General features: G+C 41.6%; 1 protein-coding gene across 1 annotated transcript; it reads left to right on the top strand.

Annotated features, from left to right (window-relative positions):
• Nucleotides 1–4,766: 4,766 nt before the first annotated feature.
• LOC124406128 (epidermal growth factor receptor) lies at nucleotides 4,767–17,235 on the top strand. Its single transcript, XM_046881516.1, is given in 14 exon segments — nucleotides 4,767–4,852; nucleotides 4,978–5,065; nucleotides 5,067–5,247; nucleotides 8,780–9,115; nucleotides 9,257–9,641; nucleotides 10,299–10,978; nucleotides 11,265–11,397; nucleotides 11,712–12,022; nucleotides 12,656–12,957; nucleotides 13,090–14,304; nucleotides 15,899–16,316; nucleotides 16,476–16,655; nucleotides 16,758–17,106; nucleotides 17,151–17,235. Coding segments are annotated over 13 exon segments (4,617 nt in total). The 5' UTR covers nucleotides 4,767–4,781; the 3' UTR covers nucleotides 17,075–17,106; nucleotides 17,151–17,235.
• The last annotated feature ends 7,137 nt before the right edge of the window (nucleotides 17,236–24,372 follow it).

Genomic DNA, 24,372 nt, shown 5'->3' on the forward strand with positions numbered 1-24,372 from the left:
TTCAAAATGGATTTACTCAGAGACGAATCATTCATCTATTTTATAAAAGCCGTCACGAACAACACCCAAAAAGCTCCGTCACCATTATTGAAGGATATTATGGTCTGAATCTAAATTGAGCCAATAAAAAATGTGAAACAACAGTTAAATCTCGTGACTACGAGATACATGGGTCTGCTACAATAAAGACGGCCCCGTGGTATCCAGTTCGAGAACTGCATATAGATAACGGATTTTGGATAACATAGCAGTGCAGGTACCTACTTTCGATACTTGATATTTGCTTGCTGCGCTGAATTTTCAGGCAAATTTCAATCGGCAAAGTTCAACAGTCACGCGCAAGATTTCTGTGCTTGATTGATACTCGCGTATCATCACCGTTGTACCAATATCTATCCGTGCCGTTGTTAAAAGGGCGAAAGACTTTTCTGTATTTCGGTATCCTGCGAACGGTTGTTTAGAAAAAATTGGCGTTAACCTAGCCTAGTATAATCAGGTTGAAATCCCACCTGGCTGCAGTAGGAGACACAACTTTTTTATGCTAAAGGGAGCAAGAGTCGTGATGCCGATAACAATAACAAGATTCGGTGGAGATTTCGAGCCTTAAACCGGCCACCTTCGACGTTCCAGGATTTGTGCTTTTCCAGCCATCGTATATACGGTTTGGAACCATAATCAAGTTTCTCTCAGGAAAATTCAGTACAAATCTCCGTATTAGCAAAGTCCTTGACTTGCGTAAATACCTACAACCGTATACACGCTACGGGCTTTGTTTTAAGGCACGTCTCCGAAGTACCGAAATCTTGCATAAGCGTGTACGCCTGCTAGTTCTGAAAGCTCTGTTGCAATTGACGGCTGATCGCTGTTCTGCGACATTCTTCTACTGCAGGGCCATGCAGCAGAAATTTATGCCGACCTATGCGCCTATCTGACCCAGTACCAAGAATACCTGAAGAGTATAATAAAGTGGGGAAAAAGTACAGTTAAATCATAAAATCGCTAGCATCCATTGGCCATACTCCTGGTACCCGGGCAATTTTAAGCTCCCTCATTCACTACGTTGGATTACGTTGAAGTGGGCTTTTTTAAGAGATCCTTCGTAATAAAGAAGGACCACGGCGTCACGGCGATTATATTGTAAATTAAGTCAACATCGTCACTCCTGCATTCATATCGTTACTAATAACGGCGGTTTGATTGTTTTTACAATCTGCATCAACACTGACAACGAGCATACAGACCTGTATATCTGCACCTATATCCGAAGATATGTGGATAGGTGGACAGGTGCATCGATAAATGGAAGGATGTATAGATTGACGAACGAATATATTGGTAGAAAGGCAATCAGCTAGATGGACGGGTAGATCGCTAGATTGATCGGAGGATAACGAGAAAAGGTTAAGCAGCAAATGACTACCAAGTTGCCCTGTATCTTATAAGTAGAATTTGTGACAAAAACCGTTCTTTCGCCGGCTCTCACAACATATACATGTGCTTAATGCGTACACATGGATTCAGGAGGTAAACTATATACGGGAGAGTATATCTGATACAGCATTCTTTATTACGGAAAGCTTGCCCATTGAGTTAAGGCTAGCATTGCAGGTAGAGAATGTGCCACGTCAAAGGCAGCTACTATTGCTGCTGTGATGAAATCGCACTGCAACACACGCTATTCGGAAGATGTGGTAAGATGCCGTCGTCACCCGGAGCCCCCATTCGAATATCAAAAAATATTGTCTGCAGGAAACGGATTGGGACCTAATAAGGACCAGGAAAAGAAAGAGAAATTGGCCAAATTATTCGAAAAATAATTAAATGAGCAATTAGTGTAATACTATCTGAATTTCGTTGGGGTGAAAACAGTGCAACTCGCATTATAGAGTGAATATTCACTCTTTAAGAGTGAACTTTTTCACTTCAAACACTTAACTTGGAGTGAATAAAATCAGTCCAAATTTCACTCGGTTGGAGTGAATGTTCACTGCGTTAGAGTGGAATATTGAGTCGATTCACTCCAAGATATTAAGATAGCAAGAAAATACCAATCTTAGAAGATTAACAGAAATCCATTCTCGCGGGGGGGGGGGGCTTTCAATCATAATCTAATATTCTGACAAAGACACACGTTTCCGTTGTACAACTAAATGATAGTGAATTGGGTATTTCTTGTATTTAAGTAATATGTATGTATAACGAAAGTATCTATGCCATCAAATCTAAATCTTAAGCTGAATACTTATGCCTGTATTGAGCGCGTGCATCGGATATAATGTTATGCCTATATGGACAGTATACTTACGAGTATTTCAAATGTTAATTTGAATATTTTGCGAAGACCAGCGATGTTCACACTAATCAGTCAAGTTTATTACATGTTTCAGAAGGAAGACATCCGTTCTGGCATGTGCCAGACTTGGTGAATTGGGCGCGATGGAAACCGCAGCGTTCGTTCGAAACGCATTCGACTTTCTTGACGCGTGTCCGAAAGCCGTGCTTCCGAGGCCAGTCTCTGTGGCATCCCTCAAGGTCACCTTGACAGAGTCCACGGATTCGTGGAGGGCATGAACGCTCACCATGTCAAGTCTGCTACGCATCGAGCTCAATTCGCCGCCAACGTACAGTCGTCTCCTCGGCGCAGGACTGATTTTTTTGGTGGTCGTCTTCTCGGTTCGATATGCTTCCGCGGAGCTCAATTCTGAGTTCGTTAAGGGAAAAAGTGAGACAATATCCCCATATGATCCATGCTTATTCTATAATTTGATTTACAACATCTTAGCAACTTTTCTCACGAAAAAACAGTTGGTACTTGACAAAATCTTCACGACGATTCCGAAAGTCCGAATCGTTACATTTTAAGGATATATATAGGGCATGTAATAACACAGCGAATTCACAGCAATAGGTCGTCTCATCGTTAAGTGCATTACGATTGTGACGTTGGCACGTCCGTGAAAATGTTTCGAGGTCTCACAATCAGATTAGATATATGAAATACATTTCAGATACAACGATCCGAAGGAGGCGTTATTACTTGGATATGATTTTATACGGTCCACGATTTTCAGCGCGCTATATCGTTGAACGTAGACACACGGCAGAGTATATCTCAACTCGCACAGACGTATTCGACAAAAATCGCATCCATTTTTTCCATTTCCCTTGTCAAAATAACCATTTTTTCATTTTTCAGCTGTTAATACTGACTTGAAAGCCCTGACATGTCAGAAACGTGAATTTCTTACGAAATCTTGCTCCGTTACTGTGCTTTGACCTTGTTAAAGATGGAACGACTATTATGATTGTAACCCTGAATATATTTGTAGTAACGCATTTTAATTCCATGTTTTCCTTAATTCTTGAAATATATTTTATGTTCTCTACTTTTGATTAACCTGTAAAAAGAAAAAATTTTCTTCACGGTATCTGTGTATATCTCGGGTTGATCAGTCGGATTTAGAACTCTGTAGTTAGAAAACCCTTTAACAATCGGTCGAAATGGTTGAAATCGACCATTTCAATCAGCCAGTAAAACTTTAGAAATTAACATAATCTGATGGCCATTGCGTAGTGCGTTGTACATTAATGTGACTACCAATATTAGGAATTCTCCAAAAAAATTTGAAACTTGTGAAACTTAGTGGCTCTTTTTTAACTAAATTTAAAAAATTTAAATTCAGTCGAGCTGTCTGTATGTACTTAGGTACTCAGAAAATAAAAATTAAAATAGTCTTTCATTTGACAGGTTCCATGTTGAGTCTTGATTAACCTTTCGTTATCACACCGAATGAGCTAGACCTATGGTGTGACTTTGGAGCTAAATACCTGTAATTGAAAGGGTGAAATCGGATCCTTCTCTGCCATCTGCCAATAGTTTGGAATATGTGCACCGTTACGTAGATACAGACAGCCCTTGAGTAGAACCACCAGTGTTAATGCGACAGGTGATTGGGAACCATCCTGCATTCGTGTTCAACTCGATTTTTGAGAATGAATATGCTTTGTGAATTGCACACTAAGGAGCTATTTCTTTCCTAAAAGTACCTCGTTTCTATAGTATTACTCGTAAATATTATAAAAAGATATCGAAAATTGAAAAAGTTACAATTTTTTACACGAATAACGTTTTTTTGCGAATTGATGGCGTTCTGAATTTTTTACAATGTGTCGACATTTTATTTTTCATAAAACAACAATGGATTCTTATTTTAGAACGCTCAAGGTGTGTCTTATAATTTTTCGGTTGAAACCAGAATGATAGTTTGCATATATCAGCGTTTCGAAATCCGATGTGGGTCAATTCAACCCAAAGTGACAATGGCAGGATTCCCCGGAAATGTGACAGCAAAGGACTTGGTCGAAGACAATGAAAGTATGAGAGCTTTGAAATCAATGCAAATAAAAATTTAGTAAGGAGATTGGATTAACTCATTGATGCGGTCGATTTCAATTAATTTTTATCCGAAACCTTGAAGAACAGAGTCGATGAATCAGAGTTTCTTTCGCGGTGCCATGAACGTCACAAGATTACCAGGATACGTGCCAGAATTTTTCTTTTTAAATGCCGTCAGTTTCCATGAATATACTTGTATAGCTAAAAAAAATTTCTAGTAATCTGAAATAAAAATGGTTTCACACGATAACACAATTCATTGTTCCAATCACCTTTCTGCTAAAACAAATGACGTTCGCTTGAATTAAATAAATATTGCTTGCGCCATATCTGACCGCCATACTTGGAAAAGTTAATAAATTCTCACTCTGTGTGTGTAAGGATAATGCATGTACGGGAATTCCACGCACCGTTCCTACCCATTGATCGAATCGACGTGAAGTGCGCCCGTCCGAGGTAGCGCTTCACGCTTATATTATTTTATCGAGAGAAGAATACTCAGGGCACATAGAGTCTTGCGACATAGGCTCTGAAGGCAAACAGTTGTTATAATATGAGTACAAGCAATAGTACCGTTCAAGGTTGAACTGGGTGGCTGAGGTGATCAAGGTTCACAATAAACCGCCGTCCGGCACTTCTGGTAGAGTTAATATCCAGAGAAAGGCTCACGTCGGTACTTGGAGCCAGACACGAGTTGGTCCTGCAGCCTCGCAACCTCACAGTCCCAGAGCCGTCCGGCGAGGTGAGATTGCGCGAGAGCGACCAAGAGCCGGAGATGCTTGAAAGGCAATATGGAGAGAGATCGACGAACAAAGCACATTCCACGCGCCGTTATTTGTTCCTTGTCTGCGGTACATTTCAGTTCTGAACTCGTTGGCTTTTCCTATCTTTCTTCAACTTACTGGTCGTATACGCCAGCCTACCCCCAGCTTTTCTCCCTTACAATGGATCAGCTTGCTAAATAAAGAGGTTCGCATGAATCTGTTACATTCTCAATCGTCTCTGTGCCAATATGATTTTGAAAATATGCCACCAATCGAGTCAACGAGCGGGCAGATTATTTCGCTCGAATTTTCATTTATCTTCTCTGTACCCTCCACAAATCTTCAATAAACTTATAACTTATCCAAGTGCATAGGCAGGGGTTGATGCTGATGCGGAAATGATGTTTTATATAATGCTGATTTGGGTTAGTATCGTAGTACAAACCAGTAGTGGTCAGCAGGTTTATTGGTTCGTATCGCGATACCAATGTAAATCCGTATCCTGTAAGACACGGCTTTCGTTTCAGAATCAACCTTCGTATGCGTACACACGTGTACACAGTAACCAGAACTGACTTTACACACATGAGCTGTGTTCAGTTTACTAGCCTACAGCCGGAACCTGATTTTCTACATTTATACTTGGATGTAAAAAATTGATGGGGTTATTTCGGCTTATAAGTTTTGTTTCTCTCTCTCCACGAACAAAACTATCAACGTTGATGTTATTTATACTATGATCTTACAGGGTGCAGTGCAGTTGGCGCTTCGACTGAAACGATACAGAGACGGTATGTGAACGTGTTAATATACAACGGCAGCTTCGCTTTACGACCCGACTTTTCGCGCTGAAGGCCACACGAACGCTCTGACTCGAAGTTAAAAAATGTACATTGGACGATGACATGAAATACGTGCACGTACCGCAACCTAAGAAGTGAACATTTTCCCATGATTCAATAATTCGACCACGTGAAATCCCTGAGACATGCCGCAACAAAAGTATTGACAGGGAAATCTTTGTGCTGTATAGCCAAAGTATTGAAATTCTCTCTCGAAAGGATACTGCTGAATTGTATTGCTTATAACCTACAGCTACTTACGCACCAATAATCCTTCAAAATTTTATGTACTAGTAAAATAAGGTATATTACCAATTGTGGTTACTCATAGAATATTTAATAGGTTCCCATTTGTAACGATGAAACTATTCGAACTAAAAATAAATTCCGGTGAATGATTATATACTATGCTTAAGGGAGAAAACCAGTTTAGGAGGCCGAAGTTTTGGTGTTTTACGTTAATTTTTTTAACAAGGAAGGAATAATCAGAATTCGTTCAAACTTGGAGGATACTTTATTCATGGTTTGAAGTACATTTTGAAATTTTTCCATGTCATTTTCGCCGTAAATAGTGGAGCTAGAAGCTGCTGTCCATGGACGATCGCCATCCTAGTTTTTTGCTGGTGGGCATTCCTGAAGTCACAATTTTTATCTGTAATCATTACAATGTTTTTTTTTTTGGTCAACAACATATTCCCTAAGAATATGAACTTAACCCTGGGATGATATTATTACTAAAAATAAGTTTTTTAATGCAACAAAGGTGAAATAACATGGTATAAAAATATAACATTACGTTCAAACACCTCAAAAACATGCAATTTTCAACTTTTTTGATCAGAATTAGATTCACATTTTTAGGAAATATGCTTACAACGAAAAAAAAAAAAAAAATCGTAATGATTACAAATAAAAATTGTGACTTCAGGAATGCCCACCAGCAAAAAACTCGGATGGCGATCGTCATGGACAGCAGCTTCTAGCTCCACTATTTCCAGTGAAAATGGCATAAAAAATTTACAAAGTATACTTCAAAACATGAATAAAATATCCTCCAAGTTTAAACAAATTCTGATTATTCCTTCCCTGTTAAAAAAATTCACGAAAAACACCAAAATTTCGACCTCCTAGATTGGATTCCTCTCTTAAACAAACTACACTAATTCAACTGAGTAATGCAAAATTCAAATACCTTGAACCACTATCGTGCAGTTTTCTATGTTACAGAAAAAAATATATTAACACTTTAACCGTGGCTACAAATTTCCCGATTTCGATTCGTTATTCGCTACTAGTGATACGTAGAACAATTCTGAAAGAAATCAAGGTCTTTCGTTTCATGCGGTCTTACTTATTAGAGAGATGCATTACACGTCCGTGAAACTCCATTCATTTTTATTTTTCCATAATGACTTGACAAGGTTGGCATTGCGTTCATTCCTTGTCCACAAAGTTATCAAGTTACACATTCTGTAGCGTCCGTGAAAGATACTCTGTTTCGTAAACTACATATCCTGTAGTTGGTTATAAAGCAAATCCGGCAAAGCGAATACGTGCTAGTTGGATGGCCAGAATAGATATATCGAAATTGCTACAGAACAAACACGAGAATGGATTTAGTGTAATCTTCATCAATGGTCGTTAGCTTCACGAAGAGTATACATCGTACTGCGAAGCACGAAGTAACCGGGACTCCTATTTACGTCACAAATGGAGAAAAAATTACCAAATATTATTGCTATTTTTCACATTTCCTTATTACTTACCAAGATTGGTGGTGAATTTGTGAAATTTATTCATATTCAGATGTCTTGATTAAACGACCAGAGAGACGTATGCACCGCTAGTTTATTTCGTTGCCATTTTCTTCAATAAATTATCATTTGAAGTTAATCCATCCTTTTAGCATCAGCCCCCCCCCCCCCCCCCCCTGTAGTCACGGCATACCCGTTGGGAGTCTATGCGTTTTGAAGTACGAAATGACTCTTCCGTATTTTAATTGTAACTTCACAGTGACAAGGTACGCAGAAGTATGCGATTTAATATGTCACTACGGGTAAAATCAATTACCGTATCCGCATAATGCGATGAGTGTTATAAATTAGTGCCAATCCATGTGCGCACTATCAGGCGACGGATTTGCGAATTGGACAAGACACTCGGAGCTTAGAATTTATACAAGTGTATTAGAGAGTTACGCGGTTGCACGATCTGTTCCTGTGGAAACTCATTGTCAGTCCTACACAAAGCTGGCCCACCAGTCTTGATAGGTTTCGAAGCCCAGAAAATTGTTCCATCTACAACCATTGCTACGTCGGGATTTTCAGTTCAATCAATCCATGCTTTGCGGTTTGTCAGGTGATTCGTGAAAAGAAAGTTGAGATTTGCTGACGCCTGCACCTGTAGAAGAAACCGCGAAACTGTGCCTAGGTGATTAACTCTATTGACCCTCGTTACTCGTTTATTCCCTCAAAGTGTATTTTGCCGTTTACTATCCTGCTGCCAATCATTCGGTCATGCACCCAATCCAAGCCAAGCGAATGCAGGGACTGAAAACCAATTCTTGTAAAACCATTAGAGAAGCATGAACAGTAGCGATATTGGTATTTTCATTTTTTTATTCTCAGTTAGACTGTCAGCGCATACGAAGCTTGGCCGAATATTTTGTAGGCCGTGCACCTTTCGATTATGTATCATTCTATTTGGCTATAGCTTATTGTGCATCAACAAAGCGGGCGGAAAGCAGGTGTATAACATTGTTTGAAATATTTTTTCAGTCTGTATCGGCACAAATGGTCGGCTATCGGTACCCTCCAACAAGGACCATCATTACCGAAATCTTCGAGACCGGTACACGAATTGTACGTACGTTGACGGCAACCTGGAAATCACATGGCTGCAGAACCTTGAGCTGGACCTCAGTTTTCTTCAGTACATCCGGGAGGTCACCGGGTACGTCCTCATCAGCCACGTGGACGTGCGGAAGGTTGTCCTGCCGCGGCTTCAGATCATTCGCGGCCGAACCTTGTTCAAGGTGAACATTCACGAAGTCGAGTTTGCACTATTCGTCACCATGTGCCAGATGTATAGCCTTGAGCTACCAGCACTTCGAGGTAACGGTTTAAGATATAATTTTCGCCGTATCCGCATGAACGCGGTATACTTATGTATACGTACACTATAGGTGTATAGGTTAAGCCGAGGTTCACTAAAGTGACGATATTCATAGTAATAATTCATTAATTATTTCGCAGACGTCCTAAATGGCAGTGTCGGCATGTACAACAACTACAATCTCTGCCACATGCGGACTATCAATTGGGACGAAATAATAACGGGTCCCCAGTCAAAGTATGTTTACGTGTACAACTTCACAGCCCCGGAGCGGGTATGCCCCGAGTGTGACAAGAGTTGTGAGCAGGGATGCTGGGGCGAAGGACCCGACAATTGCCAGAGTTTCTCAAAGACAAACTGCTCCCCACAGTGCTGGCAGGGACGTTGCTTCGGGCGAAATCCAAGGGAGTGCTGTCACCTCTTTTGCGCCGGGGGTTGCACAGGACCAAAGCAGAGTGATTGTTTGGCGTGCAAGAACTTCTTCGACGACGGTGTATGTACGCAAGAATGTCCGCCAATGCAGAAGTAAGGAACTGGCATTTATCTTTGTATCAGAGCATATTATGGTACAGACCACAGAAGTCTAATAAATTGTTGAAATATTCTAACACAGTACATGGTCTCGGCGTTACGTACGAAGAATTCTAAAGAACCGTATGAGAAAAAAGTCCTCCCTTGTCGCCACCAGGGCGTCTTGTTTCGGAAGCGACTGTCCGAACCATGCCGGGGTTACTTGACTGTTAATTTTTCATGATCTTACATCGAGTCTTATCGAAAATTGTCAGGCTCAGCGTAAGAAATCACAAAAAATCAAAAGTAAAATAACATCGACATGGTTAAGAAAATCGTTTTCCAATTTTACATATGTCTTTGCAATAAGAGAGAGAAAAATTTGTATAATTTTCATTGACCTGGTACGGCTGATGTGTTGCTCTTTCAAGCCGATGATGCATTATGTGGACACGTCAATTACTGCACAAATAAAATACCGTAAAGTCATCCTTCACATTTCAAAATGATTCATTGTCGTGCAACAAACCCCGTACAATATACGGTACTTGCTCCTGAATCATCTTACTGAATCGATAAATCTCCTTCTGGTCAAATTATTATGCGACTTATTACGCACCTCGCGCATGTTTCAATTTCAACATGACCAACGGTTATAATTCTCATCAACAGATATAATCCGACAACATACTCATGGGAAACAAACCCCGATGGGAAGTATGCATATGGGGCAACGTGTGTCCGTAAGTGTCCCGAGCACCTTCTTAAGGACAACGGCGCATGCGTGCGTTCCTGCCCTGCGAAGAAAAAGGCTGTTAATGGCGAATGTGTACCGTGCGATGGTCCATGTCCAAAGACTTGCCAAGGTGTAGATCGGGTCCATTCTGGAAACATCGACAGCTTTAAAGATTGTACAATAATTGAAGGCTCGATCACGATATTGGACCAGAGTTTCATGGGATATCAACACATATACACGAACTTTACGTTTGGACCGAGGTATCTGGAGCTTCACCCTGACAGACTCGAGGTGTTCAGCACTCTAAAGGAAGTTACGGGATACATCAATATTCAAGGATATCACAAACAGTTCACAAATCTTTCGTACTTTCGGAATCTGGAGGTTATCGGGGGCAGAAGCCTGACCGAGACATTCTTTGCATCGCTTTATATTGTGAAGACAGCCCTGGTATCCCTCGGATTGAATTCACTGAAAAAGATCAACTCCGGTACGGTAGCAATCCTGGAGAACACGGATCTCTGCTACGCTCAGAGCATCAACTGGACTCGAATAAAAAGATCTCAAGAACATAGCACTATTCTGTCCAGCAACAAGCCCGAAGCTGACTGCGGTGAGTAAATTGGTAAAACGATAGTCAGGCGTCCTTCAGCTTACTCCATCTGATTGTGCTGGAAATACTTCTTTATCAATAGTATTCCCAACTTCCCCGACTTTGGAACTTCACATCTCTTATCATTTTCTCTTAAATCTGAAACAAAACCTACTTGCCTTACTTTGTCCGTGGATTAGTGAGTGGACTCCATTACAAATGAATTCGACAAACGATGGGTTCCACGACTCTGGATCAAGTTTGCTTGCACAACAACGTCACCTATTGTCTGCATTTTTTGTTTCAGCACGCGAAGGCTTGGTATGCGATGATCAATGTTCAGACGAGGGCTGCTGGGGGCCGGGTCCCGAGCAATGTTTGTCTTGCAGGAATTTCATATTGGAAAATATTTGCGTACAAAATTGCACAGCAGTTCCTGGGTAAGTTTCAATTGTGAGGCTGGTAACATTATTCACTTGAAGCATGAATTATATTTTTAAATTGCTATTATAATTAGCAATCTTATCCCATAATTGATTGTAAGCCCATCTAGTTGCGGTTGAAGACTGATTGTCAGCTTGCCAATATTGTCGACGACAGATGTGGATTTCAGATTTTTCTTTCTAGTCGACAAGTATATTATCCCATAACCAACAACTATGGGTATTCCATAAAAATAGTCACCTGAAAGTATTATAAAGTTACTATTGAAATTACGATTATTTACCAAAGGGCCGATGTCTTTTGATTTCAGTATTTACCAAGCAGACGAAAGAGTCTGCAAACCTTGTCACGAGCAATGCAACGGTACTTGCTCCGGTCCGAATGCGGAACACTGCAACTCATGTAAGCATGTGCGCGACGGGCCTTTCTGCGTTCCTAAATGTCCATCATCGAAGTTCAACGATGGCGGGATATGCAGACACTGTCACAACAATTGTGTAGGGGGGTGCGAGGGTCCAGAAAATAACATTGGTCCAAATGGGTGTCACAGTTGCGAAAAAGCGATTATGAACTTTGAAACACCGGAAAGCTGTTTGAGAACGGACGAGTACTGCCCGGAAGGTGAGCACGCGTATCTGTATTGGGAGTATCTATAAAAATTCTATGCGAGAGCTGACGGTGGCTGCATGTACTCTTCAACATGGCTGTCGTAGGGGTATAGCTGGACTGCGCGTGAGATCATTCTTCCATCAAAATTTCTGCAAATAACTCGTTGATTAGTATTTCGAACCAAATTAACAGCTCTTACAAACTCGACTGAATTCTAAGTAGTCAAGGACGCCTTCGTGTATTCGAAAACCGATTCGAGATACACTGACAACATTTTTGAACGTAGAAATGAAATTTTTGTTCAGGAAAGGTTACACGCTCTGTTCAAATTCAACATAAGCCTTGCTAACGCGGCGGCTTACCCCCGTGGCGGACATATGTCTTTGGCGGCACTGGATGCAGTAGCACCTCCAGTTCAGCGCCTGTGGATGTTTTTAGTCCCAATACCTGACGCAAAAGAATGTCTTATGCACTCGTATTAAAATAATACGTATTATAATCGGTATTCTGACTGAAATTTCGGTTGCCAAATTGACTCCTTCCGTTTCCGGCAAACGTCTTGCTGGACAGTGTGACTCCACCACTTGCCGGATGGGTTATCCATATGCAAAGTGTTATTCGTATAATATATGTTTGTACATGTAGGCTACTACTGGGAGGGAGTCGAGCCTCAGGAACGGGGCCCTCTGAAGGCCCTTGCTGGTAAAGCTGTTTGTCGGAAGTGTCATCCTCGATGCCTCAAGTGTACCGGATACGGTTTTCATCAACAAGTTTGCCAGGAATGCGCCAAGTATAAGAAAGGTGAACAATGCGAAGACGAGTGCCCCGCCGATCACTTCGCAATACCGGAAACCCGGAGCTGCATCCCATGCTCTCCGGAGTGCAGAGGCTGTTACGGCCCGGGAGCTGATCAGTGTTACAAGTGCCGAAACTTTAAGGTTTTCACCGTAAGTTCCACCTGTACACGAAATTCGTCTCCTTACTCTCACACTTTTCGCGATTAGCTTTTATATTGTATGTATACATTTAGCAACGAAACTGCGCAGCGATTTCGTTAAACGATAGTGCTTATCTTTCAGAACCTGGTCACGGAAGATGACAACGCAACATCCTTCAATTGCACCGACACTTGCCCGCCAGAATACCCATTTACGAGGTTCCCTATGGACAACGATCCGTTCTGCTCCGAGCAGTCAAAGGAGACAAGTTACCCGATAGATATGGAACAAACACCGGCGATATTAGCGGGTGTTGGTGTTTGCGTAGTGATCCTAATGGTCTTCTCCGCTGCGGTATTATGCCTGTGGCGTCAGCGGACGAAGGCCAAGGAAAACACGGTGAAAATGACGATGGCACTTACCGGGCTTGATGACAACGAGCCTCTAAGGCCTACGGGAGTGAAGCCGAATTTGGCAAAGCTGCGTATAATCAAGGAGGAGGAGATGAGAAAGGGCGGCATACTCGGATACGGGGCATTCGGCAACGTTTACAAGGGAGTCTGGGTGCCGGAGGGTGAGAACGTTAAGATCCCAGTTGCGATCAAAGTCCTCCATGATGGCACGGGGGCCAATACGTCTAAGGAATTCCTCGACGAGGCCTACATCATGGCAAGTGTCGAACATCCGAATCTACTTCAGCTACTCGCCGTCTGCATGACGTCGCAGATGATGCTTGTGACGCAATTGATGCCACTCGGCTGTCTCCTTGACTTCGTTAGAAAGTATAAGGACAAGATCGGCTCGAAGCCTCTATTGAATTGGTGTACACAGATCGCCAGGGGTATGGCCTATCTCGAAGAGAGACGATTGGTGCACAGGGATTTGGCAGCCAGGAACGTCCTTGTGCAAACGCCAAACTGCGTGAAAATAACCGACTTTGGCCTTGCAAAGCTTTTGGACATCAACGAGGAACAGTACAAGGCTGCTGGCGGTAAAATGCCGATAAAATGGTTGGCCTTGGAATGTATTCAACACCGGGTATTTACGCACAAGTCTGACGTCTGGGCATTTGGTGTTACCATCTGGGAGGTTTTGACCTACGGCGGAAGACCCTACGAGAACGTCCCGGCAAGGAATGTGCCAGAGTTATTGGAAAAGGGGGAACGACTACCGCAGCCGGCGATATGTACGATCGATGTGTACATGATCATGATAAAGTGCTGGATGCTCGACGCGGAGTCGAGACCAAGCTTCAAGGAGCTTGCCGAGGACTTTGCAAAAATGTCGAGAGATCCTGGACGTTATCTGGCAATAAAGGGGGACAAGTACATGATACTACCATCCTATACGTTGCAGGTGAGTCTCTTTCTTGCATGTACAATTCTTGTTGTTTTTTGTTTCCTAGTGCAAATCTTGTCCCTTTCATGAAACTCACATATCATCCATGATAGTACAGTCACCCCTGTGAGAGCTTTGATATGGAAAAATCTGCTATCAATTTTCATACGCTTAGCTAATCAGAAATAGTAATTACCTAACACCTTCCCACGTACGAGTTTTTTAAAGATTCGACAAGTACCGAAACGTTTATGACCGCAACTTCGCTTCCGCAGACGTTTCGAAGTAACGTTATCAACTGTTATTTACGTAAAATTAAGAAACACAAATTTCATGATTTAGTGTTTTCCGATTAACATTTCACACCGGAAATAATTTAATAAAAATGTGATAACATTTAATAGTCTGAAGTTTGAAAATTTGGTACCTAACGCATGTACTGGCCAAGAATTTCGTATCAAAAATGATATTTTTCTACACAAGCGATACCCATTATTAATCTTTATACCACGTTGAAAGTTGGTTATAGGCTGAGGCTCGGTATACTGCAGGGTAGTCGGTTATAATCACCCCAAGCGAATATCTCATAAATAAAAAGGGATACAATAGAAACTTTTATACGAAGCTCAGGGGGTTTTAAGAAAAAGATACTACTGAGATGAGTTGACTTTTACATTGTGCTACTCTCGAGACTTTGCGTGTGACGGCTGATTTTGAACATGGAATACCTGCGTATTTTTGATACAGGCAGTTGAAATCAAGATTAAAGACGAATGTGAAAACCTGACAGCAAATTTTTTTTTAATTATCTTCTCTTCTACCTAAGCTACCATATTCGTTGTTCACGCTTGCTGTAAAGTCTCCTTTCAGATACAAAATTGAAAAGTTTGAAACAATCGAGGTCCGATTCAACGGAATAAAAAATAAATTTGATAATCTTTTCTGTTGAAAAAAATTCTCACTTATCTAGTTCCTCTAATCATTGTTCTTCTTCGTGACTAAGAATTTTCTCGCTGGTGAAAAATTACAAAGTTTGAATGTACCTATAACCTGTGATATTGAAGAAGAAATTCGTCGATTAATAACGAATACAATTCACGGTATTGGGTCCTGCGACATGATACTTCGACATAAGTCAAATCTCGTATCTGACTCGAGCTTTTACACAAGAGAATCACTAAATTGCAGCTACGTGAAATCCAATAAAAAGATAATTAAATCACAAACGACAAAAAAAATTTCTAAAAAAAGTAGGGAAAAAAAGTTTCACGGCTTTGAATTAGTCCTCGATCTCGCTATCAACCACCCGTATCAAGAGTCGTGTCACTCGCTCAAAATCAGATGTCCCGTGCGAAATTTCGAAAATAGCAAAATTCACAAGTCTACTGATAATACGAAGTATCTTTCCCCTTCGAAATCTTCCAAGTCTTGAAGAAAACCTTTTCTGACAGGCCACATTGTATAACTCGAGGGACTCCAGACGGATAGCGGTGATTACATTAGCGAACGCACCTTCTACTCGTCACTCGGTCCGCAAATACTGATTGTGAAATTTAATTATATCGCAAAGCTGCATGCCCTGTATAAATAAATATGCAATAATTGTATCTAGGATAAAAAAGAAATGATAAGAAATCTGGCGTCGGCGATGGATGGTCCGGAAGCCGTGGTAGACGCGGATGAATATCTCCAACCAAAGTCCAGGGCGCCGATACCACCTATCGCGGTATCATCGTCGAGTACGTCCGGCTCACCCCCCAACACACCAATAAAGAGCTGCTGGCCGAATGGCGCACCAATGGCCGCCGACTCGCCGACACCGCAGAACCAACAGAACTGGGACCGGGAGCTATTGCGATACGGGGTCGGGGGTAATGGGGGTACCTCGCGGGAGCCCGCGGAGGCGAACCCCGCGCATCTACAGCACCCGCATTATGCCCACCCAAACGGCCATTGCGGCCCGACTGCCAGCTTGGACGGCTCGAACTCCAGATACTGTTCGGACCCCCTGAAAATGATCGGAGTCATAGGTAATTTTACTTGAATATCAATCGTGAAGTCAAACTTAAACGCTCTCCTTGGTTCACTATAACGGACTGGGCTTATACGTATATTATTTGCAACGTGCGGTTACCGCGTTCCGCGAGGATGTATACCATTAATGAAAGACGATTGCTTGAACGTTGTAGAATGCGACGTAACGGACGACTGCTTCAAGTCGGAGGTTGGCGCGGTACACCAACAAGCTCGGATCGGTAATTTGAAGTTGGACCTTCCCCTGGACGAAGACGACTACCTCATGCCCTCACCCCAGATGCCGGCAAGCACGATACAATACATGGATTTGATCGGTGATTCGAAACCTAACGGTATGCACCGCATGCATGATACGGCACGTTCTGTCACCATCGGTGAAATAAAAATGCCAATCATTTCTACATGGCTATATTTTCTAATTTTTTGTTTCACAGAGTCAGAGTCGAAACACATGAACAACGGATATCGAAAGTACCCGGAATTCTTAACGATCCCCGGGAAAACGTCGGTCGACAATCCGGAGTACATCATGTCGCAGGACGACGTGGCGTTGAGCCCGCAGACGTTGGGGATTCCCGCCACCGCGGATCTCGTCAAGACGGAGACGACAAACGGTCCCGCTTTTGGCTCTCAAGTCAGGCAAAGGAGTTCGGAAGAGGAATCGGATCACGAGTACTACAACGACTTTGATCGGCTTGAGCGCGAACTTCAGCCTTTAAAACCGCTTAGAAAGAACGAAACGACAGTATAATAATTATTATCTCAACTTACACTGGTGTATCTGTGTGCGTGCGTACATATATATATATACATATATATGTACACACATATCTGTATGGCATCGTTGCAGCGGGGGTAACAGGGAGCTGTCACGCATGAAGTATGATCATTTTGTAAAATTATACAGGATCATTTATTCGATACTTGCCACCCGACCCTTGGGTGAGACGGAGCCGCTTGCTACGGCTTATGGTAAAATCGGCTACGAAAGACGCAGTTATGGCCAGTAGTCGATACAAAACCTTGTATTTTCTGTTTTCTTCATCAGAGCCGACCCCTGCTGTAGACGCAGAGACGGTTTAGGATCTCGTGCTTCAATTACGTCTGCTGTTTCGAAAATGTTTTCGTGGATGTGATAGTATCGAGCCACCTAACAGTCTCCGTTAAACACCAAGTATCCATCGGAGCTGTAATGTCCGATTGAAGAGTTTCCGACAGCGCGCTAATGTATACCTACCTACCAATTACCTAGCTGATAAAGGGGTGAGAAAATGTTGTGCCTCGAATCAATGATATGCCCCGTGTACTTAGAAAAGTTCGACGAAAACAGGATGACATTATAGTAATATTGAGTGCTCCATCCAATGGCAGTGGTAATCAGGATAAATAACGAATCGATAACGATAGATTGGCCGATACGAGACGAGCGCTCCGGCTTTAGAAAGACATGACGTGGTCTACCGAGACTTGCCCCATAACAATGGACTTGCAGTGCAAAAAACTATTCTTAATGTGCCATTCATTATCAGTGGCTTGTAAATAACTATAATGATGATAAAATAGAGTAATTGATAGAAATAATTATCCCACAAATCAATCATCTAATTCCGTGTAGATATATATATATATATATAGACTATAGAGCTATCTATCTGTGCAAATTCTGTCCTACTCTGTCACACGTATACCTACATCGGTAATTGTAACATCTAATGAAAATTTCACATAGCGGTGACCCTGTGTTGTAGTATGACGTGAAGGTCTATGTTCAAATTCAATCTATGTACAATAGGTAAAAATTTGTTAGATGTTATTAAAAATCGAAATTTTTGCGATTTATTCAAGCGAATAAGGTTCAAATTTGGGACAAGAATTTTCTGCAGAAAGCATGGAAACTATGAAATTAGTCTTGGACGCGATCCCCACTACATATTACCGATTCAAATCTATACCAAGTTGATCCTGTGTAGCAGAGGACATGAACGAGGCGACGATTTTTTCCTCGTTTTGTCAAACTACGAGTGACGCATTGTATCTAATTGTTGAGTCGCATACTTCGTGCACTCCTTGACAATGAATCGCATGGCCCGTCACCGACTGTGATAGGAAATATCTTCTTATTTTGGAGATATTTGAATTTAGTGTCTTAATATAGTGCAAACGTACTGCTGGAAGCGAAACAAAACCAACAAAATGAGTCAAACAAAAGTTTCAGACGACCGTGTCGCAGTTGAATTTTCGTCAACTTTTACTTACTCTTTAAGGTATGTCTTTAGCATTTAGAAAATTTCGCCGGTGAATCATACATCCTCGGGAAATCCGGCCATATCCGCCAAGGAACATATTCATTATAACGAGTAACTATCGAGATTTCGCCGAATCTCGGCTTTGTGTCGTTATGATAAGAAACCAATGAAATTGTGAAAATCCGAGTTTCAAGAAATTTAATTTTTTTCATGCAATTGTAAATAGATATTTAAGTGTTAAGGAAAACTCTAAGGAAATAGAAGAAAAGTACTTGAATTATCTTTGACGCAAACTGGGCGTCGTTTACATAGTTTACTATAGTTGTAGAGTAGGATTGTGCCATTTTGTACAGGAATAATAAAAATTGATATCCAGAAGAAAGGAAGATTATATTGAAATGTTTACAGATATTTGTATACGGAATGTGGTAGGAGATGTAGCCTCGAACTAAGCTGCGAGTGTAGGAATAATTGTCTGAAATATCAGCTGCAGCTTTTGCATCCCTACATACCTATACATTATATGACGTTTCGTCACAATGCCGTTTAGATCGGTCGTTGATTCGCGCTATTTATTTCATATAATAATAATCGATCCCGATGCTCAGTATAATAGTATACTAATATTGGTTGGATCCCGCGATCTACTACTCTGACACGGATACCTTCGGAGTAATTACGGACAGCTGATGCAGATAGCACATACCTTGCCAGGATGGTATCGCGAAGGTGTGCGGCAGCTTTGAAATAGAGTTTCAGAGTTACGGTAAGTCATGCGAAATGTTTTGTGAGTTTGTGAACTAATAAAAATTATACTTGAGAACGATAAAAAAGTCTAGTCGACAGTGCTGACATTAGCGAATGGAACGAAAACTCTGCTGAATGGAAAGGGGGATTAACTTAAGAGAGGCATTTCCAGACTATTGGCCGACGGCGTTACTGGATCAGCCACGAAGATTTTCGCTGGTCGAAGAAAGGAAGCAAGAAAATTTCAAAATTCGAGAGGCATTAGTCAAGGTCCGAATGACCGTACCTCGAAAACTTGGGATCTTGACGAAAATTTCGCCGTCTTTGAGAAGTGCTGGAATTATTTCTTGAAGGCTCTATCCCAAAGTGCTTTTGCGAGGGATATCAATTGGTCGCAGTCCCAATAGGCTGCGAGCAACGCCTAAGAAGTGACTGCCAAAAAACTGCTTATTCGCATCGTCATTTCTCTGCTGTTGGTCCTACGCTCTTTTGCATGTGTTTTCTGAGTTCCTTGGGGTCGAATTACTCTAGAAAGGGTCATACCAATCGATTCCGAGACAAAAAATTCTCGGCTCCGGAAATGGAGAAAAAACTAAGGCTAACCCCTTTGGATTTTTGACGAAAATTTCGACATCTTTGGAAAGTGTTGGAATTAATTCTTTGAGGCACTATTCCGACGTAATTTTGCGAGAGAAATCGATTGGTAGCAGTCCCAATAGGCTGCAAGCGACGCCTGAAAAGTTACAGCCAAAAAACTGCTCATTTTCGTCGTCATTTGTCTGCTGTTGGTCCTACGCTTTTCTTCATGTGTTTTCTGAGTTCCTTGGGGTCGAATTACTCTAGAAAGGGTCATACTAATCGATTCCGGAACGAAAAATTGTCGGCTTCAAAAATGGAGAAAAAACTAAGGCTAACCCCTTTGGATTTTTGACGAAAATTTTGACATCTTTGAAAAGTGTTGAAATGAATTCTTCGACGCACTATTCTGACGTAATTTTGCGAGAGAAATCGATTGGTAGCAGTCCCAATAGGCTGCGAGCAACGCCTGCAAAGTTACAGCCAAAAAACTGCTCATTTTCGTCGTCATTTCTCTGCTGTTGGTCCTACGCTTTTCTTCATGTGTTTTCTGAGTTCCTTGGGGTCGAATTACTCTAGAGAGGGTCATACCAATCAATTCCGAAACGAAAAATTCTCGGCTCCGAAAATGGAGAAAAAACTAAGGCTAACCCCTTTGGATTTTTGACGAAAATTTCGACATCTTTGAAAAGTGTTGAAATTAATTCTTTGAGGCACTATTCCGATGTAATTTTGCGAGAGAAATCGATTGGTAGCAGTCCCAATAGGCTGCGAGCAACGCCTGCAAAGTTACAGCCAAAGAACTGCTCATTTTCGTCGTCATTTCTCTGCTGTTGGTCCTACGCTTTTCTTCATGTGTTTTCTGAGTTCCTTGGGGTCGAATTACTCTAGAGAGGGTCATACCAATCAATTCCGAAACGAAAGATTCTCGGCTTTGAAAATGGAGAAAAAACTAAGGCTAACCCCTTTGGATTTTTGACGAAAATTTCGACATCTTTCAAAAGTGTTGGAATTAATTCTTCGAGGCTTTATTCCGACGTAATTTTGCGAGAGGAATCGATTGGTAGCAGTTCCAATAGGCTGCGAGCAACGCCTGCAAAGTTACAGCCAAAAACCTGCTCATTTTCGTCGTCATTTCTCTGCTGTTGGTCCTACGCATTCGTTTATGTGTTTCCTGAGTTCCTTGGGGTCAAATTACTCTAGAAAAGGTCACGCCGATCGATTCCGAAACGAAAAATTCTAGGCTCTGAAAATGGAGAAAAAACTAAGGCTAAAACCTTTGGATTTTTGACGAAAATTTCGACATCTTCGAGAAGTGTTAAAATTATTTCTTTAAGGCACTATTCCGACGTAATTTTGCGAGAGGAATCGATTGGTAGCAGTTCCAATAGGCTGCGAGCAACGCCTGCAAAGTTATAGCCTAAAAACTGCTCATTTTCGTCGTCATTTCTCTGCTGTTGGTCCTACGCTTTTTTTCATGTGTTTTCTGAGTTCCTTGGGGTCGAATTACTCTAGAAAGGGTCATACCAATCGATTCCGAGACGAAAAATCCTCGGCTCCGAAAATGAAGAAAAAACTAAGGCTAACCCCTTTGGATTTTTGACGAAAATTTCGACATCTTCGAGAAGTGTTGAAATTAATTTTTTGAGGCACTATTCCGACGTAATTTTGCGAGAGAAATCGATTGGTAGCAGTCCCAATAGGCTGCGAGCAACGCCTGCAAAGTTACAGCCAAAAAACTGCTCATTTTCGTCGTCATTTCTCTGCTGTTGGACCTACGCTTTTCTTCATGTGTTTTCTGAGTTCCTTGGGGTCGAATTACTCTAGAAAGGGTCATACCAATCGATTTCGAGACGAAAAATTCTCGACTCCGAAAATGGATAAAAAACTAAGGCTAACCCCTTTGGATTTTTGACGAAAATTTCGACATCTTCGAGAAGTGTTAAAATTAATTCTTTGAGGCACTATTCCGACGTAATTTTGCGAGAGGAATCGATTGGTAGCAGTTCCAATAGGCTGCGAGCAACGCCTGCAAAGTTACAGCCTAAAAACTGCTCATTTTCGTCGTCATTTCTCTGCTGTTGGTCCTACGCTTTTCTTCATGTGTTTTCTGAGTTCCTTGGGGTCGAATTACTCTAGAAAGGGTCATACCAATCGATTCCGAGACGAAAAATCCTCGGCTCCGAAAATGAAGAAAAAACTAAGGCTAACCCCTTTGGATTTTTGACGAAAATTTCGACATCTTCGAGAAGTGTTGAAATTAATTTTTTGAGGCACTATTCCGACGTAATTTTGCGAGAGAAATCGATTGGTAGCAGTCCTAATAGGCTGCGAGCAACGCCTGCAAAGTTACCGCCAAAAAACTGCTCATTTTCGTCGTCATTTCTCTGCTGTTGGTCCTACGCTTTTCTTCATGTGTTTTCTGAGTTCCTTGGGGTCGAATTACTCTAGAAAAGGTCACACCGATCGATTCCGAAACGAAAAATTCTCGGCTCCGAAAATGGAGAGAAAACTAAGGCTAACCCCTTTGGATTTTTGACGAAAATTTCGACATCTTCGAGAAGTGTTGAAATTAATTCTTTGAGGCACCATTCCGACGTAATTTTGCGAGAGGAATCGATTGGTAGCAGTTCCAATAGGCTGCGAGCAACGCCTGCAAAGTTACAGCCTAAAAACTGCTCATTTTCGTCGTCATTTCTCTGCTGTTGGTCCTACGCATTTCTTCATGTGTTTTCTGAGTTCCTTGGGGTCGAATTACTCTAGAGAGGGTCATACCAATCAATTCCGAAACGAAAAATTCTCGGCTCTAAAAATGGAGAAAAAACTAAGGCTAACCCCTTTGGATTTTTGACGAAAATTTCGACATCTTCGAGAAGTGTTAAAATTAATTCTTTGAGGCACTATTCCGACGTAATTTTGCGAGAGGAATCGATTGGTAGCAGTTCCAATAGGCTGCGAGCAACGCCTGCAAAGTTACAGCCAAAAACCTGCTCATTTTCGTCGTCATTTCTCTGCTGTTGGTCCTACGCAATCCTTTATGTGTTTTCTGAGTTCCTTTGGGTCGAATTACTCTAGAAAAGGTCACACCGATCGATTCCGAAACAAAAAATTCTCGGCTCCGAAAATGGAGAGAAAACTAAGGCTAACCCCTTTGGATTTTTGACGAAAATTTCGACATCTTCGAGAAGTGTTGAAATTAATTCTTTGAGGCACCATTCCGACGTAATTTTGCGAGAGGAATCGATTGGTAGCAGTTCCAATAGGCTGCGAGCAACGCCTGCAAAGTTATAGCCTAAAAACTGCTCATTTTCGTCGTCATTTCTCTGCTGTTGGTCCTACGCTTTTTTTCATGTGTTTTCTGAGTTCCTTGGGGTCGAATTACTCTAGAAAGGGTCATACCAATCGATTCCGAGACGAAAAATCCTCGGCTCCGAAAATGAAGAAAAAACTAAGGCTAACCCCTTTGGATTTTTGACGAAAATTTCGACATCTTCGAGAAGTGTTGAAATTAATTTTTTGAGGCACTATTCCGACGTAATTTTGCGAGAGAAATCGATTGGTAGCAGTCCCAATAGGCTGCGAGCAACGCCTGCAAAGTTACAGCCAAAAAACTGCTCATTTTCGTCGTCATTTCTCTGCTGTTGGACCTACGCTTTTCTTCATGTGTTTTCTGAGTTCCTTGGGGTCGAATTACTCTAGAAAGGGTCATACCAATCGATTTCGAGACGAAAAATTCTCGACTCCGAAAATGGATAAAAAACTAAGGCTAACCCCTTTGGATTTTTGACGAAAATTTCGACATCTTCGAGAAGTGTTAAAATTAATTCTTTGAGGCACTATTCCGACGTAATTTTGCGAGAGGAATCGATTGGTAGCAGTTCCAATAGGCTGCGAGCAACGCCTGCAAAGTTACAGCCTAAAAACTGCTCATTTTCGTCGTCATTTCTCTGCTGTTGGTCCTACGCTTTTCTTCATGTGTTTTCTGAGTTCCTTGGGGTCGAATTACTCTAGAAAGGGTCATACCAATCGATTCCGAGACGAAAAATCCTCGGCTCCGAAAATGAAGAAAAAACTAAGGCTAACCCCTTTGGATTTTTGACGAAAATTTCGACATCTTCGAGAAGTGTTGAAATTAATTTTTTGAGGCACTATTCCGACGTAATTTTGCGAGAGAAATCGATTGGTAGCAGTCCTAATAGGCTGCGAGCAACGCCTGCAAAGTTACCGCCAAAAAACTGCTCATTTTCGTCGTCATTTCTCTGCTGTTGGTCCTACGCTTTTCTTCATGTGTTTTCTGAGTTCCTTGGGGTCGAATTACTCTAGAAAAGGTCACACCGATCGATTCCGAAACGAAAAATTCTCGGCTCCGAAAATGGAGAGAAAACTAAGGCTAACCCCTTTGGATTTTTGACGAAAATTTCGACATCTTCGAGAAGTGTTGAAATTAATTCTTTGAGGCACCATTCCGACGTAATTTTGC

This window comes from Diprion similis, chromosome 4 (genome assembly GCF_021155765.1).
Source record: "Diprion similis isolate iyDipSimi1 chromosome 4, iyDipSimi1.1, whole genome shotgun sequence".
Classification (NCBI taxonomy): Eukaryota; Metazoa; Arthropoda; class Insecta; order Hymenoptera; family Diprionidae; genus Diprion; species Diprion similis.